The following is a 22,844-nucleotide window of genomic DNA, read 5'->3' as shown; positions in this document are numbered from 1 at the left end:
TACTACTTATCAAAGTACTAATTGATGCACATTTCAGGGTTGCTAGTTCTGAAGCGACACTCGAGCGTGGCCTGGGACTGTCTGTATACCTCTAAAAACAATGCTATTGAATAGAAGTGTCGGCGCTGAAGAAATATGCCCAAGACCTGTTGCCGATTCTTGAATTTTTCGTGACTTGATTTACAAGGGATCCGGCCTTTGGAACCCGATCTAATACTAAGGACAGAGTATTTCCATTGGCTTGTAAGCCCGACCAACACCTGACTATAGGGACTTGTGAGCAAATGCTCTTGTAGTTTTAGGATCAGAATGCGTATGAGATAAAAATGCAGACTTTGATACTCAATCATACAGTGTTTGGTATCTAGGGCACTGCCGAAAGTAAATCTTACCAAACATCTGACGTTGAATGAACGTTAATTTCACGTTATTTCAACGGCATTCGCCAGGTGGGACGTGTGTTAGATTATCTTTCATTACCAACAAATTTATATCGAGGCTTATTTACACGAAGCAGTTAATGGTAACTACGTATAGGTTATTTAGAGATGATATCAAGCGAACAAAAGCTCAGGCTTAACAAATGCAACAATGCCGAAATTTGAGAGCGATGTCTAAATACACTCGGACGCACAGACATACTCAAAGAAATGAGTGGTGAATTTAAAAAGTGTCTTTCTAAACATCGATGCACTTTTTGTCTTCATGTGTGTCATCCTGACACAGTTTGGCGGAGCAAAAGGGCGTTTCAGTAAGAAAGTGTCACTAGTTGAAAGAACTACACACTAGAAAGTAAGTTGTGGGTAAGAAAGTGTCACTATTTGGACAGGCGAGCCCTTTATTTTTCCGAGTGCTGGTGAGGTGATATGTCCCCCAACCCCGCTTTCAAATATTTTATTTTGAAGTTAACCGACAATGAAATAATTTCAGAGAAATGCATGCATAAATGGCTTATTTAACTAGTGCAATCCATTCACGCAAAAACTGTTCATCGTATTTTATAAAAGTGGAATTTTCGCAACCTCAAATAGCGACAGATAATTTGGACGCAATTTCAGTTCCTTCACCAGTTAGAATCGTGAATATTTAATTACAGTTCAATAATGATTTCAACTATGGGAGTAGTTCATAATAGTTTGAGGAAACCTTTCATTGCTGTCTGGCATAAGTGAAAATTTATTTTAAACTAAGTTTAGCTCCACTCACATATGACGATCATGCAATCATGTTTGTAAAAATAGAAGTCGCGTTTCGATTTTACGTAAAAAGTTCTTGCTATCATAAAGTATAACTGCTTCCAGTACTCGGGGAAAAGAGTCGAACAAAATTAAAATCAAACGTATCCTAACTTAAAGAACCCTTCCAGGTAATTATTTAAGGCTCCTTATTACAAATTAACCTAACGGAACAATAATGATGATCATACAAATATGCATATTTTTTTCATTCTTCGGCAGCCTATTTTTTACTGGGGTGGCGTTCCTCTTCTTAAGACAGCGATTGGCTAATCAATTTTTACCAATTTGAATGACAAAATAAGCGTGTTAACTTTTCACAAACGCATTTTTTACCAATTAAGATATCAAAATAAACAAGTTACATTTTCACACACTGACCTATTTTGCAATACAATAACGTTACTAACACGGCCATTACCTCAGAAAATAGATATATTATCTACAAGAGGGTAACTTACCAAATATTCGTGAACCATTGCCATAGAGAACCACCACACGATAAGATTTGGCACCAGATTGCAAACATCACTTCGCAAACCGCAAGAATTTTTCTAACGTATTAAGTAGAAACTTTTTCTTATATAGAGAATTTATAGGGCGTTTATTGGATTAATGTAAAATATGACCCCATGGAGTAAAATATCTTTTACAGTGTTAGAAAAAACGAATTTTCGAGTATCGTCGGGAAAAATATCAAGCTTTTTACACATAAAATTGTAACGAAAATAATTATTCGAGAAAGGAAAATGAAAACTAACTTTAAAATAAAACGAGAGGAGCTGATGAATCTTATACAAAATTTTATTCAAAAGAAAATGCGAGACAAATTCTTACACCTTGATGGTTGGTTAAATTTTATATGAACATAGAACAAAATACTTCCGGCACTAAATGGTTAATTAACACAAAATAATTGAAGTAATTATATAAAAAATTACATAATTCCGCATAGTTGTTAGAACTTTTTAACTAGACACATGATCATAAAAAAATCTAACCACAATTTTTTTTGAAGCTTAAACAAATATGCAAGCCGGTATATCTATGAATCTCAAATTATAAAAAAATCTGTTCCCGAGTAACAGCAAAAGAGAATAATAAACTAATTGAAAAATACTATGAATCTCAATTTATAAAAAAAATCTGTTCCCGACTAACAGCAAAAGAGAATAATAAATTAATTGAAAAATAAAGGTAACTACATACCAGGCTCAGTTATTAAGGAAGATTAGCTTCGATGAGTTGATTCAAATCACATTTTCCCTGCCGACGACGCGCTCCCACTAGACTATTGATCAACAGGTAACATGCATATAAAAATATAAGTAGCTATGCCAATTGAGATGCACTTCCTTCACTGGTGCATACGTTAACTATTTACTGACTGTTGCTTGTAAAAAACTCAGGATCACATTCGTAACTGCAGAGCAAACGCTGTATAGATGTCTACACTCCGAATAATGAATAGATCAAGTTGTCGAAATAGGGACACACTTTCTGCATGTAGCCGTAATTCACTCTTTTGCTGGGCAGAACAGGGAAGTATCCCACACAAAGTAAGTGTATCGCTATTTGGACAAAGTCTCTTTATTTTTCTGAGTGTAGATATCAAACGAACTCTTACAGCACCACGAAAATATTTTTTTGTAAAAATTTCTTTGAGTCACAAGAGAGTCTCAGGAAATAGCGATCGTTGAGTTCGTAACACTTCCATCAGAACGGCGACTTGAAACAATATTAACTATATATGCTTTAGTAAGTTGAAAGATTTATATGAAATGCCCATTCTGACTCTATTCAAGTTTACAATATATGTGTATACGAGAAGCAATTGCTATGGATTAGGCAAAGCTTTAATTAACGATGAACAAGATTTTAGGAGACAACGCTCGTGTATAATTGAATAGATATTTCTACATGACAAATAAAATTCGAGTTATTAGAAAGTTGTCTATGAAAATCAAACTAAATAAGTTGCCCAAGCAATATTTGCTGTATTTTATACGATAACAACGATAAAGTCGAGCTTGAAGTTCAGTTCTCACTACTCATCTAGTTCGGCTCTACACGCACAAATATAATACGGGTATAAATATTTAAAGAAATTGACTATGTATGAACCTCGGAACCAAAAAATACGGGTATAAATATTTAAAGAAATTAACTGTGAACCTCGGAACCAGTAATGTATCATGAGACCTCAAAACAGCTTCCCAAGTCTTGCCAGTTACGAAACAAAAGCGACAGCGTTAACAGACGAAGCATTTCTCTATAACATCTACAGCGACAAAAATAGAACTGTACCTAAATATATTCAAACTAAGCACACGATACAAGTGTTTCCATGAGATAATATTAGGAAAGAGCGTAAGCATTATATTTAAGTTTGGCTCAATAGTAAGAGAAGCTGTCGGAAGAAGCTATAGTTCGATGTAAGTTCATAGCATAAAAATGCACCTTGCTTTTTTAAAGTTTTTGAAGTTTTTGAAGTTGCTTCGCCGAACATGTGAGCGATGAAATTTTAATGATTTCGCATAATTCTAACGTAAATTTTTTACGCATGTACGATGAAACGATCACATTTGTATCCTACTTCATTATGCTGTTATATTTGAACGAATTTAAAAAAGCTCGAACTTTTTCTCTGAATTTTCAAACTGATGTTTTTTGGCTCACTGTGGTAAATTAAATGGAGCAAGAAATCGCCGAATATTTGATACGTCCCAAATTTAGCAAAACAAAGATTATAATAACACTCCAATTATAAATTTTCGCAAACACCGCTCCCGTCTTCCGCGCAGTAAAATACAGGAATATTTAAAAATCCATGCCTATACCAAGCAACGTATAGCCATGTTCATAATTTGTAATTTAAACCTTTACTTTCTACACTAACTCAGTTTTCTCAAACAAAAGCAAACAGTTCTAATCATTTATAGAAATAGCCTTGTAACTTATGTTCTAACATCGTCTAAATAAGGCAAGGGTGCGAACATTCTACGATGCACAGCTATAACAACACTTCTACGGCCAGGTAATACAGTCCTTTATTCATTGCTTTTGAAATAGAGAAAAAGAATTGGCGGTTCGAACGTTTCCGTGTTGAAGTCATCAAAGCGAAAACAAGAAATGTTTGGTGGTTACGTAAGCAGCTAAACTAAACTCTGTATAAAACGCTACTTTGTTAATTTAATTCATTTATACAGTTAGTTAATTTAACTAACTGTATAAAACGCTACCGCCATGCCAGCGTCGCAGCAGCAGACCATCTTCGTCAGCCACATTGAAAAATTTTTTTTCCATCGCCCGCATTGCATGCAAAATGAGAAATTTATATTATGCATTGAAAAAATAGTTTACAGAACTAGTGATTTTTCATGACATTTCAAAAAAAGTATCAATAAGCTGCTCAATGAAAAATTATAAAGTTTTGCCTCCAAGTCGCCACTAATGTGTTCTCACTTTTTTTCTGGTTATACGGATAAAAAATCATATCTAGGTTGGTTTTTAAACAAAATTTCTTGAAAGCATAATAAAAATATTAAAAAAGCAAATCCCAAAAATACAGTTTCGTGGAATAAAAATTAAAAGCTCAACTTTTGGTGATAATTTGGATTCACTGAACTGTTTTTCACGACCGCATAGAAAACGATCCCTCTAGTCTATTGTCATTGATGAGAACACATGGCATAATTTGAATAAAAATATTCATGTATTCTACCTGCAAAACAATGCTTTAAATCGTGTATAAACGACTCTAGGCGTGTGCTAGCGAAAGAATGACTTTTACCGAATGAATTTAATGGCTAGGCGTGCGCCAGTGAAGGAATGAATGAATTAATGGATGAATGAGGGCGGATGAATCAATGTATGACAGTGGCGAGATTACTGCAGCTGCGCGCGGCATACCCAGCTACTGCGTCGCGTGACTCCCACTACGTATATCAATACTGCACAACTAACTGCAATACTTTAATACTGCAGCACTGCAATACTTCAATACTGCAGCACTGCAATACTTCAATACTGCAGCACTGCAATACTTCAATACTTCAATACTGCAATACTTCAATACTGCAATACTTCAATACCGCAGCACTGCAATACAAACTGTGATACTGCAACAGCAACTGCAATCATGCAGTACAAATTGCAATACTTCAATACTGCAGTTTTGCAATACCTAAACGCAAACTGCAATTCTGCACTACAAACTGCAATACTTCACTGCAATACTGCACTACAAACTACAATCCTGCAATACAAACGGTAATAATTCACTACAATCCTGCACTACAAACTGCAATAATTCACTGCAATACTGCACTACAAACTGCAATACAAAGATGGAAGCCGGGTAGCAAAAAAGTCTTAACGCTGGATTAAGTTGACGCAACTTTTAAAGCCGATGCGTGAGATAGGATTAACTCCACTTCATAATAAATAACTTCCATATCTTTTATATTATATACGCGTTCGTTTAATATGCATTGCAACAAGCATTTTACGATAAGAAATTCCTGATAAGAAGAGGTACATAGTCATGAATAGCAGAATAGGAAAGTCGAGGAAAGAGGATAGAATTACCAAAAATAAACGTTTACGAGTTGAACTAAAAACGGAGTTCTCCTACTAAAACTTGACACCTAAAATCAACAGAAATACATGCTCGTTGTTGATTTGTTTTTTTTTTTTTCATAAAAGTTATTTACATGGATTCCATGCCAGGATTGAGTAAGATCGAAATCAACAGAAACAGTGCCAATTGAAGTTAAGATCAGATGAATTTGACTGTTAGAAATTTAAAAGATTGTCATATAATTTAAACACCTCTTGAAAATATAATGGAATGGACGTTTTATTTTTTTTATGAAGAATAAATCTTTAACACTGATAACACATCAATAGAGAATTATCTTCTCTTGCTAACTTAAAATAACTTTCTGGATTACCTATACGAAGGTATACGTAGAACGCGAATAACTTAATTGCCCAGATTCGTAAAGAGTGAGTTACGCTAACGAAAATGTTTTTCGATGGTTTATACATATCATTCGTCCTTTTATTTATTAATTGAAGTAGAAGAATTTATTCAATAAGGTAAGCCAGTAAGTAGAGTTGGAAAAATCCATGGGCACATTATAGACCCATAGGCAGGCGCACAACAGTTGATTGATGCAGAGAAGTGGAGCGAAGAGTGGCATCGTGCTGCCGTAGACTTTAAACGGTTTCGTACTGCCGCTTCAAGGAGCGACCAAGACAACATGCAAAAGCCACGCCCACGAGCTGGAAACACGAAATCGTTAAAATCAGGAACATGTTTTAAATGTTCGTAATTTATTGCAATTTTGATGTTGAACACATTAAGCGTGCCCTTAAGTCATCGGATTTGGAAAATCATGTCAAGTTATCGAAGTTTGCATGGGCTTTTTGCAAACAGCTACAGTGAGAAATGGGCAATTGAAACTTGTCAATGTAACTTTTAGTTGTACATTTAGAAATAAATGATAAATATATAAAAAAACTATAGATAGATATCTTGGGCCAAAGCCAAAATCTTCATTGGCAGCTCAGAGGTATGTATAATGTTCAATGGTATAATAATGGTAGGTTTAATGTTCAATGAAATGGTATAATAATGGTTCATTTATTGGTATAATATTGATTCAATGAAATAATAATGATTCATTTATTGCTAGAACAACAACAAACACTATGATTTACGCGGGATTAGATTACAAATAAATACCTGAACAAATCCAATGCCTATGGCAATGCCCCCCAAAATGGTGACGTTCTCGAGGAGATCGCCTTCCAGCTTATCAAAGCAACCGTCGGTGTAGATGGTGTGTAGCTGCGGGATGGTTCGCATGGAACTAAAACAAAGCTTAATATAAAGGAAAAGCTGGAGAGGTGACGGAATTACCTACGATGTCGGAATATACCGCGTTTACCCTACCTAGGTACTTTATAGAAACTGAGCAAGTTAGCATACGTGTTTTGAGCCTTTAAGAAGTTCATTTTTTGCCTCAAATAATGATGTTGGAATTGTTGGGTAGAAAAATTGGTCTTGGTGGATCAAAATAATAAATGAATAGTATGAACCTTTGAAATTAGAATTCCATCCTGGCTGTGAGATTCCTGCAAGATGAATGAACCCTGGTACCCAATATACCCATCTAAAATCTATAATTTATATGCAAATTAAAAATGCAAGATCTTACCACTTACCAGTACCACCAAATACCAATTTCCAAATGTATGAAATTCTGTCATAAGTGTCATTTTTGTGACCCAAAATTCCTGAAAAAGTTAGGAAAATTCCAATTTTGTAAAATTGAAAGCCAAGATAAGTAACTTCAAAGTAATTGGCATTCACTGTTCAGGTGTTGGTTCATTTGATTTTGAATGCGGCTTGTGCAAGATTTCTGACCATATTTCGCAGGAAAAATTTAGCAACACCCTATTTAAAAATGAGGCACCAATTTTTAAATAAATATTTAAGTCCTTTTGATGAGTTTTGGTACCAAGTTTTTTTTAATATTACTCAGTCTGGCAGTCATCACACATCAGTTACTTATAATGGACATCAGTACATAGGACAGACGATATTGTATCACACTAATCTGAAAGATTCCATAGGTAGGACCTCTAAATCGATAGTCATAGTATGACTATGATGCAGAGATTTGGTTACAAATATATAATTTTTACTCACCTGAATGGGAACCTGCTTCAGCAGAAGCGCTGAAACTTCTAATATTAGAAACTATTCCTCTTTTAATCGTATTTGAAATTGAAAACGCCATTACTGTAAACCTGTAATTATACACAAATCCTGCAATACACTGACCGTCGCTCGGCTTCGGCAGTCTCTACTTCTCTAGTCTGAACACTGAACCGACAGAGTGATAATTTTTACTCTTTGTCAGAGAAAGATCAAAATTTATCAAATATGCTAGAGAGCACAAAGATCGTATGTTTCTGCAAAAATTATAATAAAAAAACATCTAAAATCATGATAATAAAAATAGGAACTATAGGAATACATGATATTGTTTAACATCATTCATACATTTTTGGCTTCACTGAATCTACCGACCGTACTCGCACTGAAGCAAAGCTTTATCTATTGTTTTTTTTTCTGATTAATAATGGTGATTTGTTTATAATTGTTCGTTATTTTTAAATAGAATAAATTTTTTCTACATCATTGTATTTTTCACGCACCGCAATACGTATTATTTGGTTAGATTGGCTATTGAACTCCGTCGATTGGTTCATATTCGTCTTTTTTTATAATTACATTTCACTCACTCCACATTGACTATATAGTTGAAAAATATAGGAATAAAGAAAATCCATTCCGACATATATTTCTGGATAGTTTTTAAAATTGTTTCAGCAGAGAGTTAGTTACGTGTATCGTCCTCCTTTCAATCATATTCCTTGTAGATTTCCTTCTATTCATTTCAATTTCTCATAGCATCACAAGCTTGCTCAAATATTGACATTGGCCGCTCATCTATCACGTTTGTTCCCAGAATCCTGGAAAAATATAGTCGGTAACTTAATAAAAATTGCATTTTTCGATGGACTCATGGCAAAAAACGCACTCCTCATATAATGTTCAGTCTCGCTACCTATAGGTCTCGGAATCGGGATCAAAAATACTATATCATTACAGAATTGAGATTACTGCATCGAGTATAAGAAAAATTCGTGTCAGATGCGTAACTACCGAACACTGCGGTCGAAAGCAGCGCTTTTCAAGCGCTGCTTTCGAGTTTAAGCTACATCGAGTTCAAGCTACATTGATATTTGTCTCTTCGTATTTCTTCGTAATTTTATATGCTTCGATGGTCAGCACATATATCAAAAACATCCGTTGCTCATCTATCACATTTGGACTCAGATTTCAGAAGAACTTTGTCCTATATGACGCCAATTTTTTGCTATTCTTCAAAAATGTTCNATTAAGCATTATTCTCCCAACTCAATTAAAAAAAATCCCCAACAAATTCCCGTTATTTAAATATTTCTGACGTCACAGCGTTAAAACTCCACATCCATTAACTGTATCTAGTATCATAACTACACAGAAAACACACATTAGCAATCATCTTGTGCATGGAAACTTTAATGGTAGTGACTACGCGGGTAAAATTGGCACCAGATTTTTCGGTTGTTTTTAATAAGTGAGCCGAGGTGTCATTAACACGGAATTTTACCAGCATGAAGCCAAAGGGTTTAGTTTGGTCGCCATCATTGCAATAGGGACGTGAAGGCTTTCCAAGTTGTAAGATTTAACATGATATTATCATTAAAAATTCAACCTCTGACTCTCTGTTGGCCTATGACTGTATCTTTATCCATTCTTGCTGATCCGAGTATGTATATAATACTCATTTCATAGTTTATGATGGTTTCTTTCCAGCCTATGGAAAATATTCTTTTTATGCTCCCCTAAATCCAAATTAAACATTTTTTCTTATAATTGATATTCCTGTTCTTTTTCTGGTGTACAATTACAACTGGGTACAAAAATTTACAATAGCTTTGAACTTTATTGCACAATTTATTTTTCTTATGCAGCGTTATAACAAATCCTTAATATCGAAGGTCATATACTGAATATATTTGAGCCTGGACACTGATAAAATAAATTAAATACATAAATAATGGGAAAGTCTAATTCTACAGGAATAACATGTGCAACTGCTTATAGAGTCCCCAAGAGATTGTTAAGGTAATACGGTCAAGGCAATGGCTAGATATAGCAGAACACTAATGCTGTAAGTACAGTGGGTCTCGGGATACAACAGATATTCAATAATAATACAATTTATGTGTAAGCCGAAATCCAACAATTTAGTAATAGGCACGACTAAAGTAAGACTGACATACAAACAAAGACAATACTAATTCGTAAACGATCATTAAGTATCAAAGCAAAAGAAGTGAAAACCACTGTAACTATAGAGCCAATTTTGAAACATTTCATGTTAAGTTTGAGCTAAAGTCTACAAAGCCATTGCTAGAATGAAGATAATGATAGAATATAAACAATTGAGTATGAAGATAAAGATAGAAAATAAACAATTGAGTGTCCAGGACTCAAGAAAGGCGATAGGTGCGTTTCGGCAGAGGTGCACAAGCAGCAGCGGTGAGGCGGTCTTACGATTATATATTAATAACCTATGAACGCAAGACATGGGAGCCTCTGTCAACGATTATTCACACAGTTTTAAATTGAAAGATCATAGATCCAGATTCTAAGTAATGAAAAGTTGATATTGTTTGACAAAATAAATATTCTTGATATTCTTGACAAGATAACTTACAATTTCGTATATCCGTTAGCCAGTTATACATCCACTCCATTTGTAAATATTTTATCCGTTAACGAGTGTATCGTATATTCCTGTCTTCATGGTTAGTCAAGAACAATCTTTTTTTTACACGGACGTCGATAAAATATCATGAAAAATGATTCAAAAGTAGGACTAAGATTTTCAAATATTGCTCATTTATGATCAAATTCTCTAAAGAATTCAGATCTATAACCTCATTTATTCTATAAAAGAATCGTTACACACTCTTTTGCAAGGCATGGACGTATTTAAACAATCAATCTTATATGGCTTGGCTGATTGCTTACATTGATTAGCAATCAATCAATTAGAATGATTAATAACCAATCTCATCGACATCTTTAAACAATCAATCTCTAATCAAACAATTTGCAAGGAGAGATTTTTATGATATGAATTCAAACGAGAACAAATTCAAACTGTGAAAAGAAGTCACAGTGGTGACAATTTTCATACCAAATACGAGTTAATATGTCGTTTCGAAGATGCTTAGCGCACGTTTACTATAATACACAAGCAAAAATTTGGTGGACAACGTTTTTTCTTCCCGCATTTTCTTTATTGGAGTTATGGAGCGATGGCATTGACGTAATATTGACGGCCTTTCAAGCAAAATCCACCAATCATAGACAAGAAAATAGAACGTAAGTACTTACGTTCACTTAGCGAGTTTTGAAAGTATGGCCCCGGTACTTCAGAGGCTAGCTGATCCGTGACGGTTATATGCATAATCAATATGATGATTCTTAAAATATGTGATATTTTTAGCGCATTTTCTCATTTATGGAAAAAAGGCACTATTGTGCTCGCAATGTCCGTCCGTGACTTCACGTCACGGACGGACGAGAAAATGCGCTCTCTGTCACTCACTGTAGTGAGTACTGAGTTATATTTTTTAATCCATACAGATGCAGAAACGAAAATACAACACATTTGAATAGATGCACACAGGGACGGCACAGGTTGAATGATGTGTATAATAGGACAGGTAAAAAGTTCGCAATGGCCAACTTGGTCGAACATACATTCCATCGGACTCCCATATTCCCAGATGTTCAAACCCGTTAGCAAAAACAAAGACGAACAATTGACTAATATAATTGATTTTCAATTGACATGACCTCAAATGAACAAAAATTTAGTTTAGCAATAACCAATCGTCAATCAAGCACAATAGACGCTTGAAGCACAAATACTACTTATCAAAGTACTAATTGATGCACATTTCAAGGTTGCTAGTTCTGAAGCGACACTCGAGCGTGGCCAGGGACTGTATACGTCTGAAAACAATGCTATAGATACTAAGGACAGAATATGTCCATTGGCTTGTATGCCCGACCAACACCTGACTATAGGGACTCGAGAGCAGACCTGCTCCTGTTGTTTTAGGATCAGAATCCATACGAGATAAAATTGAAGACTTTGATACTCAATAATACAGTGGTTAGTATCTAGACGACTGCCGAAAGTAACTCTTACGAGGCATCTGACGTTAAATCAACGTTAACTAAACGTTATTTCAACGGCATTCGCCAGGAGGGACGTGTGTTAGATTATCTTTCATTACCAACAAATTTATATCGAGGCTTATTGACACGAAGCAGTTAATGGTAACTACGTATAGGTTATTTAGAGATGATATCAAGCGAACAATGCGTATGAGATAAAAATGCAGACTTTGATACTCAATCATACAGTGTTTGGTATCTAGGGCACTGCCGAAAGTAAATCTTACCAAACATCTGATTTTTATAATTACATTTCACTCACTCCACATTGACTATATAGTTAAAAAATTATTGGAATAAAGAAAAACCATTCCGACATATATTTATGGATAGTTTTTAAAATTTGTTCAGCAGAGAGTTACGTGTATCGTCGTCCTTTCAATCATATTCATTGTAGATTTCCATCTATTCATTTCAGTTTCTCATAGCATTACAAGGCTGCTCAAATATTGACATGGCCGTTCATCGATCACGTTTGTTCTCAGAATACTGGAAAAATATAACTCGGCAACTTAATAAAAATTGCATTTTTTCGATGGATTCATGGCAAAATACGCACTCCTCATATAATGCAGTCTCGTTACCTATAGGTCTCGCAATCGGGATCAAAAATACTATAACATTACAGAATTGAAATTACTGCATCGAGTATACGAAAAAGTCGTATCTACCGAACACTACAGTCGAAAGCAGCACATCAGGCTGCATTTGCATCACTTATTAAACTATTCGCATTGCATGGCTTTGCGCTCATAAGCCGTCAGCCCGTCACCTAGATACAGTATCATGACTGCTATGAGAACATAGGTAATAAAGTGTTTCGTGTATTGAAGCTTAATTGTCATTGAGTTTATGAACATAATTGGTGCTTAACTCGCCTGCAATAGTGTTAAAATAACCGAGCGTATGTGAAACAGAATTTTCGATGCACAGCTGTCAAAAAAAAATTCATGAATGTCACATTGACAAGGATAATGACTGCATAAATATCAGGTTTATGAAACATGTGCCCGATAGCATTATGTTGGTTTTGTATATATTCTTCAGTAAGTTTAAGTTACATTGATATTTCTTTCTTCGCATTTCCTAATACTTTTTTTACGGTAAACAATTAGTTTGACAACAATCCTGCGTGTTAGATGTCTCGAAAGCCAGCACATACTCGTGTATCATAAACATCCGTTGCTCATCTATCACATTTGGACTCGGATTTCAGAGGAACTTTGTCCTATTTGACGTCAATTTTGTGCTATTCTTCAAAAATGTTCAGGCTTCAATTTTCCGCAGACTTGGAAGCGTTGCTCAAGATTATAATACAAATTTAGTCCATATTCTTGATAAACATACAAATCATTCAGGCAACATCTTATTTTAAAGTATCATTAAAGCATTACCATAATTANGGTGCACAAGCAGCAGCGGTGAGGCGGTCTTACGATTATATATTAATAACCTATGAACGCAAGACATGGGAGCCTCTGTCAACGATTATTCACACAGTTTTAAATTAAAAAATTATAGATACAGATTCTAAGTAATGAAAAGTTGATATTGTTTGACAAAATAAATATTCTTGATATTCTTGACAAGATAACTTACAATTTCGTATATCCGTTAGCCAGTTATACATCAACTGCTTATGTAAATGTATTATCCGTTAACGAGTGTATCGTATATACCTGTCTTCATGGTTAGTCAAGAACAATCTTTTTTTTACACGGACGTCGATAAAATATCATGAAAAATGATTCAAAAGTAGGACTAAGATTTTCAAATATTGCTCATTTATGATCAAATTCTCTAAAGAATTCAGATCTATAACCTCATTTATTCTATAAAAGAATCGTTACACACTCTTTTGCAAGGCATGGACGTATTTAAACAATCAATCTTATATGGCTTGGCTGATTGCTTACATTGATTAGCAATCAATCAATTAGATTGATTGATAACCAATCTCATCGACATCTTTAAACAATCAATCTCTAATCAAACAATTTGCAAGGAGAGATTTTTATGATATGAATTCAAACGAGAACAAATTCAAACTGTGAAAAGAAGTCACAGTGGTGACAATTTTCATACCAAATACGAGTTAATATGTCGTTTCGAAGATGCTTAGCGCACGTTTACTATAATACACAAGCAAAAATTTGGTGGACAACGTTTTTTCTTCCCGCATTTTCTTTATTGGAGTTATGGAGCGATGGCATTGACGTAAATACATACGATCGACCACGAAAATCAGCATGAAGTGCAAACGTTTTATTATAGACCATCCGAATTCCGACCCTGAACACACGAGTATAGAGCTCAAAAATTTAGACCGGTACTTCAGAGGCCAGCAGATTCGTGACGGTTATATGCATAATCAATATGATTCTTACAATATGTGATGTTTTTTAATTCATACAGATGCAGAAACGAAAATACAACACATTTGTCTTTCTATTGTGTTACGTAGCCTCAGTATTAGGCCTTTAATGCCCATTGACAGAATTTTTCTATGTCAAATAGTTTTTGAGTTTTGGGGGTTTTTGTTAAAAAAACGAAAAGTGATGTTACCCCGGGAGTCTAAGTTACCCCAGTTTATGCCTTTACGGTACTGTAGAAATCTATCTCCTAGGATTTTCAAGCTACAACATTGAGACACATATCATTCAATGCATAAAGACCATATATACAGTATTGATCTGTGCAGGCTTTTTTTTACATTCTCATTTTTTGTGGGTGGGGGGCATTTTTTGTAAAAAATTTTTGTTTTCCCCTCCACCCCTATCCCTTTTACAAAATATAATCTAAACTATAACGAAATTATGAAAAAAGCCTGCACAATTCTCTAGATATATATTTTTTGCAAATTGAATGGCATATTTCTCATTGCTGTAGCTTAAAAATCATAGGAGATAGATTTTTAAGATGGTGCATTTTGGAAATTTCAATTGCCAAATAAGTAAGAATTTATTGAAAAAAGGAGGATATGCTAAAAAAATTGCTTGATATTGTAGCCCAAGCTTTCCCATTGCCCGTAAGTTGCACTTAGGGTACCAGCATGCATCTAGACTTATTCTTGTCCAGTTTTACGTGAATAATAAGCTATAATTGTGATATATAAATTAATATGTACCTATAGATAATGTTCATTTCATACAAGTTTAAAACAGCCTTATGCAAAAATTATTGCATGCATCCATAGTACCGGTAGTAGCTTTTTTTAACACATCTTGTTTGTAGCTTTCAACCAAGTGCAAACACTTTGCAATTAATAAGAATAATGATCTATGAGTACAGATATAATTTAAATACATATTTATACATATTGTTAAAAAATGTTCATTTTATATATTTATTAAATAGCTCTACGCAAAAATTAGAGCATGCACATACAAAAGGCGTTAGACGCAGCTTTTCAGTAGCTACAAAATGAGCTAAAAAAAATGAGAGCTAAAATTTTCAATTTTTGACCCAGACACTCCACTTAACCCTTTGATGGTAGTATTAATAAAAATAAAAAGGACTATGGATCGTGATTTGGATATTGGTAGGTGTATAATTAGTAACAGGATTTGGTATTATTGGATTTGAGATGACAGTACTTTCAATGACAAGATACTTATATCATAGCATATGGAATATTGAGTCATACAGATGAGATATGTTGAGAGCAATATTGTATAACATTAAACTTGAGCATGAACCAAACCAAGAATCAAGGTAAGTGAGCCTTGCACAATGCTTCCTATCTTGACTAGTAGAAACTGCCACCTGTATAGTCTCGACTAATAGAAGCTGTTTATATAGACAAATAGAAGCATCCCTTGTCCACAACTTAGCATTGCAAATGACCATGAACAAAAGGCAAGATGCTTATGCGGAGTGATTTGTGATGAAGTTAATGCAAAGACATTTAACACAGTGAAATTAACAGATGGAGATATTATATGGGTATACACAATTTGCAACAATATGTACAAGCTGTTTTTCTTTGCTATTTTTCAAAAATTGAAAGTTGGTAACAGTATGAATTGAAGTGACATAGGTTTCACTTCACAACATCTGTATATATATGGCATGTGACTGATGCAAGTACTGAGTAGGTCACTGTAGGCTTTGTTATGCAAGTATGGCTTTGTTATGGTAGGTACATTTGGCAATAGACCATAATGTTTATTGTGGTACATTTGGCAATACTCTACAATGGTTAAATAATGTTAATAATGGTTGGTGTGCAGCTTCTGCCACCATGCAAAACCTCAGGGTGTGGAGTTAGAGGAATGCATTGCCAGTTTTTTCATTTGTAAACCAAAAATGTTGCTGACAGTATCCAAGATGCATTGCTGCATTGCCAGCAGTGTTCAAGATGCATTGCAAACAATTTTCATAAAAATTCTTACAAACCCTACTACACTTCTTACATCTTCAACACCCCAGTCCCCAGGTACTTGCAGTAGACAATTGCATCCCAATCAAAATTGCCCAATTGTGGATCGTGCTTTGCTGGCTCATCCCACCAACGGGAAATAGGAAATTTTATAAATGATGCAGCCACTGGTGTATCTCCTGTTCTGCAGTTAGCATTGCCCAAGATTTGAAAAGATCTAAAATTAAATAATTTCAAATGAGTTGGCAAGACCTTCTAAAGGTGTAAATTTTGCTGCAGATGCATCACCAATGATCTTCAGATAGTCACCCACTTTCTTCCAGATGAGCCCCCCCCCCCCTCTTAGTTGGGAAAAGTCCTACTTTTTTTCTGAAATATTGCAGTTTTAATATCATATAATTTCAATAGCTATAAAATCTTGTGGCTCTAATGTCATGGATTTTTTTTTAATTGAAGAAATTGCAGTTCACAAACGTAAACATTTTCAATTTCTGCAATACCTAAAATTTTTTGTTGGAAATCACATAGTTGTGGTCACATCAGACTGCATTATCATGTGTTCAGTTGCCTCTAAACCAGTGGTTTCCAAAACTTTTTCAGGCTGGTGCCCCTTTTTGCTCCCTAGTGAATTTCTAGCACCCTCCTTCCACAGACACGTATATATATGAAAACAATGGCTTCTTTCTTGATATTTAAAACACTGCAATTTTAAAAGAGAAAGGCTAAACACAAATCACAAATGTATATTGCACAAAGCCCCATTTAGTAGACCAATATATTTTCTAGCAGTTTCAACAGTTTCAGCACTAGAAACACAGGACGTCTTAGACAAATTTACAGCCGGACTCATGGCCGGTCTCACGGTCAATCCGCAATTTCAATTATCAAGGAATATCTCCCAAACTAATGAACACAGCTCAATGAAACTTTGAGCATGTATTTATTAGGACCTAATGGTGATGTTTAGCTTGTGGAAAATTTTCAAATTTCATCTACATATTTGAGTTATATGTCAATGCGGGCCAAAATTCCCAGTGATCAAAGAATTTCTTCCAAAATACTGAACAGATTAGAATGAAATTTTGAATATACATTCCAAATGCATACAGTAAACTACCAAATGTTGATTTTTAGCTCATGAAAATTTTTATGATTACCATATGCCTCTGTTTTCGAGTTTTATATCCTGTCAACAATTCTTAACATTGCAGAACATCCTTGCACAGCAATAGCATGTTGCAGGCTTGAACTTGCAACTCGGTTCAAATTTTTTTTTGCTCAACCGCCCAGCCTCCTTGCCGATTCTGATCAGAAACTGGCGCACAGAGCTGGAATCAAACCTGCACCTCTCTGCTCCAATCTTGGTACTCTGAACTTTAACCCTGGGCCACCCTGCTTAAATTCGCAGTAATCAAGAAATTTTTTCTAAACTACTGAACAGATTTGAATGAAATTTTGTATTTAATATACCTAACCTCCCAACCGTGATGTTTAGCTTGTGACAATTTTTTTTCCATCTTACTGTGAGGGAATGGCTTTTTGCTCCATGTATTTTGTGTTGCCATTCCTTCTCTCATGCATTTCTCCCTAATCCCTTGTGTCTCTTCTCATTCCAGATCATCAATTATGATAAATAGCCTATGCACAGATTGTTTTCTAGATTGTTGCATGGTTATGTGATTTCAGCATGTTTTATGGATCACCAGTTTGGTTGGTCTCAGTTGCCTAACAGTGCACAAATTAGTGACTTGCAATTGGCAATAGTAATCATGCTTTCAACTGAATTGATGTTTCATGACTCACTGCTTTGACTGTGATGCTGGAGGACCAGTGATCTCTTGTGCAGTATTTCTCAGTGGTTCCCTGATAACCCAGAATTGGAAATCTGATTGGGAGCATAAGCAACCTTTGTGATTGTTCTTGACTATGCAGAAAATTCACCTCTTTACCGAGTGCAACTGATTGCTACTTTTATCTTGCCAAGTGTTTAGTCCAAGCAAGTGCAAGTGCCCATTCTTGGTGCGGTGTCAGTTAATCACAAGTTATACAAGCTGTGAACTGGTGAACCCAGAACCTTACCCTTGCTTCAGCCGTGAGAATGGACAGGATACCAAGAAGAGAAGAGCCCTTTGCTCAAGGACTGGCCAGGGATCCTGGAGGTGTCAGGGGTTTATGAACATGCTTGTGATATAGTTATATAGAATTGTCACTGATCCCTTTGTGACGTTTTACTGATCATCAATGTTTTATAGGTTTAGGGTTCTTGCAATATCTTTATTTATTATTCATTCATTTTCATTCCTGTGTATGTCCCATTCATTCACCCCACTAACCCCTCACCATCATATATGCATATCATCTCCATGTATATCTCGTCTGTCTTCTTGGTTTTGAGTTCATTTAGCTGGAGTGGTATTGTGTTTCATTTGTCCTGTTGTTAGGTTGTTTCATCAAGTTTTCACGAGATAGAAGCCAATACTATATTGGACTTACCGGACCTTTAGAGCTCGAATGTTAGGAGTGCCCCTAACATTACCTTTGTCCATATATGAAAAAATGACTGGCATTTTGACTGGCTGGTTTAACCAACAGCCATCTGTATACATATATCAGTATATCTAAACAAAGGCAAAGTAAAAAAAATTGTCACTTGCTAAACAACTGTTAGAAGGTAGGTATTTATATACAGAGCATCACTCAAATCTTTTCATTAGTTTAGAAAAATTTCTTGATCACTGCAAATTTAAGCCTGTATTGCTGTTTAAATCAAAAATGAAGGTGAAATGGAAAAAAAACTCACAAACGAAGGCAAAATAAAAAAAACATTACAAGCTAAATATCACCATTTGATAGGAATGTATCATCAAAATTTCACTTAAATCTGTTCAGTAGCTTGAGAGAAATTTCTTGATCATTGTAAATTTTGGCCGTATTGCCATATAACTCGAATGAAGGCAAAATTTAAAAATTTGCACAATGTATTAATCACCGTTAGGTCTTAATGAATACGTGTTCCAAGTTTCATTGAGTTACATTAATTAGTTTGGGAGATATTATTTGATCATTAAATTTGAAAATTGGCCGTGAGATGGGCTGCAAGTCCGGCCGTCAATTTGTCTGAGATATAAACCCAGGAGAGGTTAAAAAACCCAAATCTGAGTGAAAAAAAAAACACTGCTGGGAGTCATGTGTTGCACATGTTCCACTGTGCAGAAAGTGGGTGAAAATTGCAAGATCTTTGGCGATGTATCAGCAGCAAAATTTTTGCCTTCAGAAGATCTTGCTGGCACATTTGGATTAAAATTATTGCATTCAGATTTTTGCCAGTCTTTGGCCAACTATGTTCTCAATAGCTTTGTTGGTTGGTATGAGCACAGCGCAATCTCTTGGCAGTCCAGGCGGCAGAATTGTGTCAAGCCTCGCTCTACTTTACCACTCTCTCAATAGAAGGCGCCACGCATCTGGCTGCCAAATTGCTGCCAACTTATATGTGTTGTATGGTGTTGAGCTATAAGTGTTGCAGTACTTGGAGAATAAGGGATATATAGTATCAAAGTTGTTAGCAGAATTCTCTTATTAAAATTACCTGGCAACAGACCTTGAAAATTACCTTGCAACAGATCTGGCTTTGTGCTAAAAAGCCATATATTGGCAACGACAATGCTGCTTGCATCCTCTGCGCTCTGGCACGTGTTGTGTACCAATGGTCAAACAAACATTCAAACTTTTGACTTTGACTTTGGACTGCCGTCCCTCTACCATCCCTTTTTTCCTCACTGTCCTCTCAGACTTTGCAAATGAGTTTGCAGCTCATAAGTGGCTTTTCACTACCGATTTATGGAATTCACGGCTTAAAGAAATGGAATCACAGCTTGCAAATCCATAAAACAACAGCTCAAAAAATCCAATTGAGGTTCAGACCTTAGAGAGTAGATATTCTCCTCACATCCCCCACTCTTGTTCCTACATACACCCAAATGGATCCAAGTAGGCCTTAGGAGGACTCGGCTTTCAGGTTGCAAGTTGCAACCAGAAATTCCTGTCATTATGGGAGCTGTGAGTTATGAGATTCCTGCAAGATGAATTAACCTGGTAGGCTGGTACCCAATACCTATCTAAAATCTATAATCTATATGTAAATTAAAAATGCAAGATCTAGCCACCAATTCCCAATTGTATGGAAATATGTCATTTTTGTGACCCAAAATTCCTGAAAAAGTTAGGAAAATTCCAATTCTGTAAAATTGAAAGCCAAGCTAGGGTAAACGCGGTATATTCCGACATATTAAGGACGCATCGAGAAATGAAAAACTATAAAAAAAATAACCGTATGCGTTACTCGAGTTCTGTTTGCTTTACGTGACTCTCAAAACACCTCACTACATGCCAGCAATGATGAAACGTCACAAAATGTTGCCATATTTATTTAAAAGCCTTTAGAATGCAAACCTACCAAATCCCTATATTCCGACACTGTGTGCGACTATATTTGGCATGTGGTGAGACGTATTCCGACCGCTCTTCAAATTGTACTAATACATAATTCCGACATCCACGTGTTTGAATTCCAATCGCTGTGTGAGCTGTATTGGAATACGACATGGATTTGAATTAGAACACTATTGAATATTGAGCACTACTTAATTAGGCTTTTAATTAACAGTTATTAAGCTTTTAATTAAGAAAATTTTAATTTTTGCACACTGCTTGCGCTTGGAACGAGCTGTGTGTGTCCAATTCAAGTTGCATTGGAATTTGTTTTTATGTGTCTAAATCTGTTTCTCAACTTAATCATCTATTAATTTACTTACCACTTGAAATCAGCAAATACAAGTATACTTGAAGGATTCCTAATATATTCACAGATGTATTTAAAAGTCTCAAATCATAATATTCTTTCTACACAAACAGTTTATTACTAGGTATTTGGTAGAGCAAGGTCAACTGTCAACTTTGACACATTTTTCGATGACCTCATTGGGTGGCATGCACCGTCTCTCTTTGGATCTCAACATTTTCCCGCTAGATGGCCCAGACCTAGTGTTTTGGCAGTAGTTTGANGCAGAAGCTGCAGCTACAGCAGGTGCAGAAGCTGCAGCTACAGCAGGTGCAGAAGCTGCAGCTACAGCAGGTGCAGAAGCTGCAGCTACAGCAGGTGCAGAAGCTGCAGCTACAGCAGGTGCAGAAGCTGCAGCTACAGCAGGTGCAGAAGCTGCAGCTACAGCAGGTGCAGAAGCTGCAGCTACAGCAGGTGCAGAAGCTGCAGCTACAGCAGGTGCAGAAGCTGCAGCTACAGCAGGTGCAGAAGCTGCAGCTACAGCAGGTGCAGAAGCTGCAGCTACAGCAGGTGCAGAAGCTGCAGCTACAGCAGGTGCAGAAGCTGCAGCTACAGCAGGTGCAGAAGCTGCAGCTACAGCAGGTGCAGAAGCTGCAGCTACAGCAGGTGCAGAAGCTGCAGCTACAGCAGGTGCAGAAGCTGCAGCTACAGCAGGTGCAGAAGCTGCAGCTACAGCAGGTGCAGAAGCTGCAGCTACAGCAGGTGCAGAAGCTGCAGCTACAGCAGGTGCAGAAGCTGCAGCTACAGCAGGTGCAGAAGCTGCAGCTACAGCAGGTGCAGAAGCTGCAGCTACAGCAGGTGCAGAAGCTGCAGCTACAGCAGGTGCAGAAGCTGCAGCTACAGCAGGTGCAGAAGCTGCAGCTACAGCAGGTGCAGAAGCTGCAGCTACAGCAGGTGCAGAAGCTGCAGCTACAGCAGGTGCAGAAGCTGCAGCTACAGCAGGTGCAGAAGCTGCAGCTACAGCAGGTGCAGAAGCTGCAGCTACAGCCTGTCTCTTATACACATCTAGATGTGTATAAGAGACAGGTATAATGTTCAATGGGATAATGGTAGGTTTAATGTTCAATGAAAGTTTGAACACAGAGACTAGAGCAATAAAAAACACCATGGCTTACGCGGGAATACATTACGAATAAATACCTGAACAAATCCGATGCCTATAGCGATGCCCCCCAAAATGGTGACGTTCTCGAGGAGATCGCCTTCCAGCTTATCAAAGCAACCGTCGGTGTAGATGGTGTGTAGCTGCGGGATGGTGCAAGTAGTTATAGCATCGGTTATTGTGGACACAAAAAAATAATGATTGATAGGCCGAGTTTGGACCCATAACCTAAGCCTACATAAACCAGGTCTGAACCCGTTACCTAAGCCTACATGAACCAGGTCTGAACCCGTTACCTAAGCCTACATAAACCAGGTCTGAACCCGTTACCTAAGCCTACATAAACCAGGTCTGGACCCGCAACCTAAGCCTACATAAACCAGGTTTTGACCCGTTACCTAAGC

At 36.2% G+C, this 22,844-nt stretch overlaps 1 protein-coding gene across 1 annotated transcript; it reads right to left on the bottom strand.

Moving 5' to 3' along the window:
- Positions 1 to 5,340: 5,340 nt before the first annotated feature.
- Positions 5,341 to 22,583, bottom strand: LOC108674868 (CD63 antigen; the record flags this gene model as incomplete). Its single annotated transcript, XM_018162853.2, is given in 2 exon segments — positions 5,341 to 6,524; positions 22,479 to 22,583. Coding segments are annotated over 2 exon segments (171 nt in total), but the record flags the coding sequence as incomplete, so codon positions are not given.
- Between the last annotated feature and the right edge of the window lie 261 nt (positions 22,584 to 22,844).

Source organism: Hyalella azteca, unplaced genomic scaffold, assembly GCF_000764305.2.
Source record: "Hyalella azteca isolate HAZT.00-mixed unplaced genomic scaffold, Hazt_2.0.2 contig15892, whole genome shotgun sequence".
NCBI lineage: Eukaryota > Metazoa > Arthropoda > Malacostraca > Amphipoda > Hyalellidae > Hyalella > Hyalella azteca.
Note: the sequence above shows the minus strand (reverse complement) of the source record. Positions and strands in the feature narration are given on the sequence as shown.